Below are 1,370 nucleotides of genomic sequence, written 5' to 3'. Positions count from 1 at the left end.
GACAACCGATGCTGGTGTGTTTACCTCCCTGTAACTTAGCGGTTCGGCAAAAGAGAACAATAGAATAAGTACTAGGCTTACAAAGAATAAGCTCTGGGGTCGATTTGCTTGACTATAAAGGCGGTGCTCCAGCATGGCCACAGTCAAATGGCCACTGAAACAAGTAAAAAGAGTAAAGAGTAACTCAATGGGTGAAGGTTCCCTTTCATGCTTTATCATCTTTCATTATAAATCATGCTTTATCATCTTTAATTGTAATTTTTTGTCTTTTATTCCCATCTCCAGCAAATCTATTATCTTGGAACCTATCACTTTTCCCTATCTGAGTCCACTCGTATTACGCAAAGAGCTGGAGAATGTTGTTGAAAGTGACGGAGATTTATGTCTATTAGAATCTAATTTTGTTGATGAACATCCAATCATATTTTGGAACTTGGTAAGTATTCTATCTCAAGTTTTCTACATTTTGTGTTTTACTTTGGATGGAGTGTTGAGATATTTTAAGTTAAAGTGTAGCAATTAGTTTAGTTTAATTTAACTGCTAGTCACTTCTAATCAAACTGATCTTGTGCTATAGTTTTGGACCAACCGAAGCCTTGTGAGTGAAACTCATTGCATGGAAACTATGCAGAAGCCTATCAGATATGCTATATGCATGGGATAGCAGAATTATATTGTCCAGCCAAAAAATACCTTGTGGTATTTGGTGACATCCCTTTATGCCCAAGTCAACTTTGTTTGATATACTCATTGTAAGGTTGATACAGCCACTTAAAATCCTTTGTAAGTGGCACCCCCACATGACAGCAGCTCCATCACTGAAACCAGGAAAAGAAAATGAATGAGTGTGTGTGGTTTGTTTTTGTTTTAACCAAATTTGTTTTTAAAAAACCCTATAAATTGCTTTGCTCCACTTCTTCCCAAACAGGTTTGGTACTTCAGACGCATAGCTGTTCCTTGTCATCTTGCAGGACTTGTCTTAAAGTCAAAAATGCTTAAATCACTTGAGGTTTGTTTGCAAATACAGTTTATTTTAGCCTTAAATATTTTCTTTCATAATTTAGAATATAAATAATGGTGATACTTAACAAAAAAAAAATTTTTTTAATTAATTCAGTTCAGTGACAAAGTATGGGTAAGCAACACATTGTAAGCCACACTATAATTTGCAGGAAAAATTTATCTGCATGCAGGATATGCATTGCCTCTCTGATGCTTTCTGTTTCATTTATTATTTGTCGTTCTTTTTTTCGAATTTCTGAATGCTTCAAACAAACCAAAACACACACAATGTGCTCTCACTCTTACATGCACTGTTGTATAAACACATGGCTATATATATATATATATATATATATATATATATATAT

General features: G+C 34.3%; 1 protein-coding gene across 1 annotated transcript in view; it reads left to right on the top strand.

Annotated features, from left to right (window-relative positions):
* Positions 1-1,370, top strand: part of LOC106876754 (DENN domain-containing protein 4C) — a 129,521-nt gene that overhangs the window by 117,702 nt on the left and 10,449 nt on the right. Inside the window, exons 29-30 of the mRNA XM_014925442.2 lie at positions 286-436; positions 929-1,009. Coding sequence (XP_014780928.1) covers positions 286-436; positions 929-1,009 — 232 coding nt within the window. The remainder of the gene's footprint in view (positions 1-285; positions 437-928; positions 1,010-1,370) is intronic.

The sequence above is a fragment of the Octopus bimaculoides genome, chromosome 12 (genome assembly GCF_001194135.2).
Source record: "Octopus bimaculoides isolate UCB-OBI-ISO-001 chromosome 12, ASM119413v2, whole genome shotgun sequence".
Classification (NCBI taxonomy): domain Eukaryota; kingdom Metazoa; phylum Mollusca; class Cephalopoda; order Octopoda; family Octopodidae; genus Octopus; species Octopus bimaculoides.
Note: the sequence above shows the minus strand (reverse complement) of the source record. Positions and strands in the feature narration are given on the sequence as shown.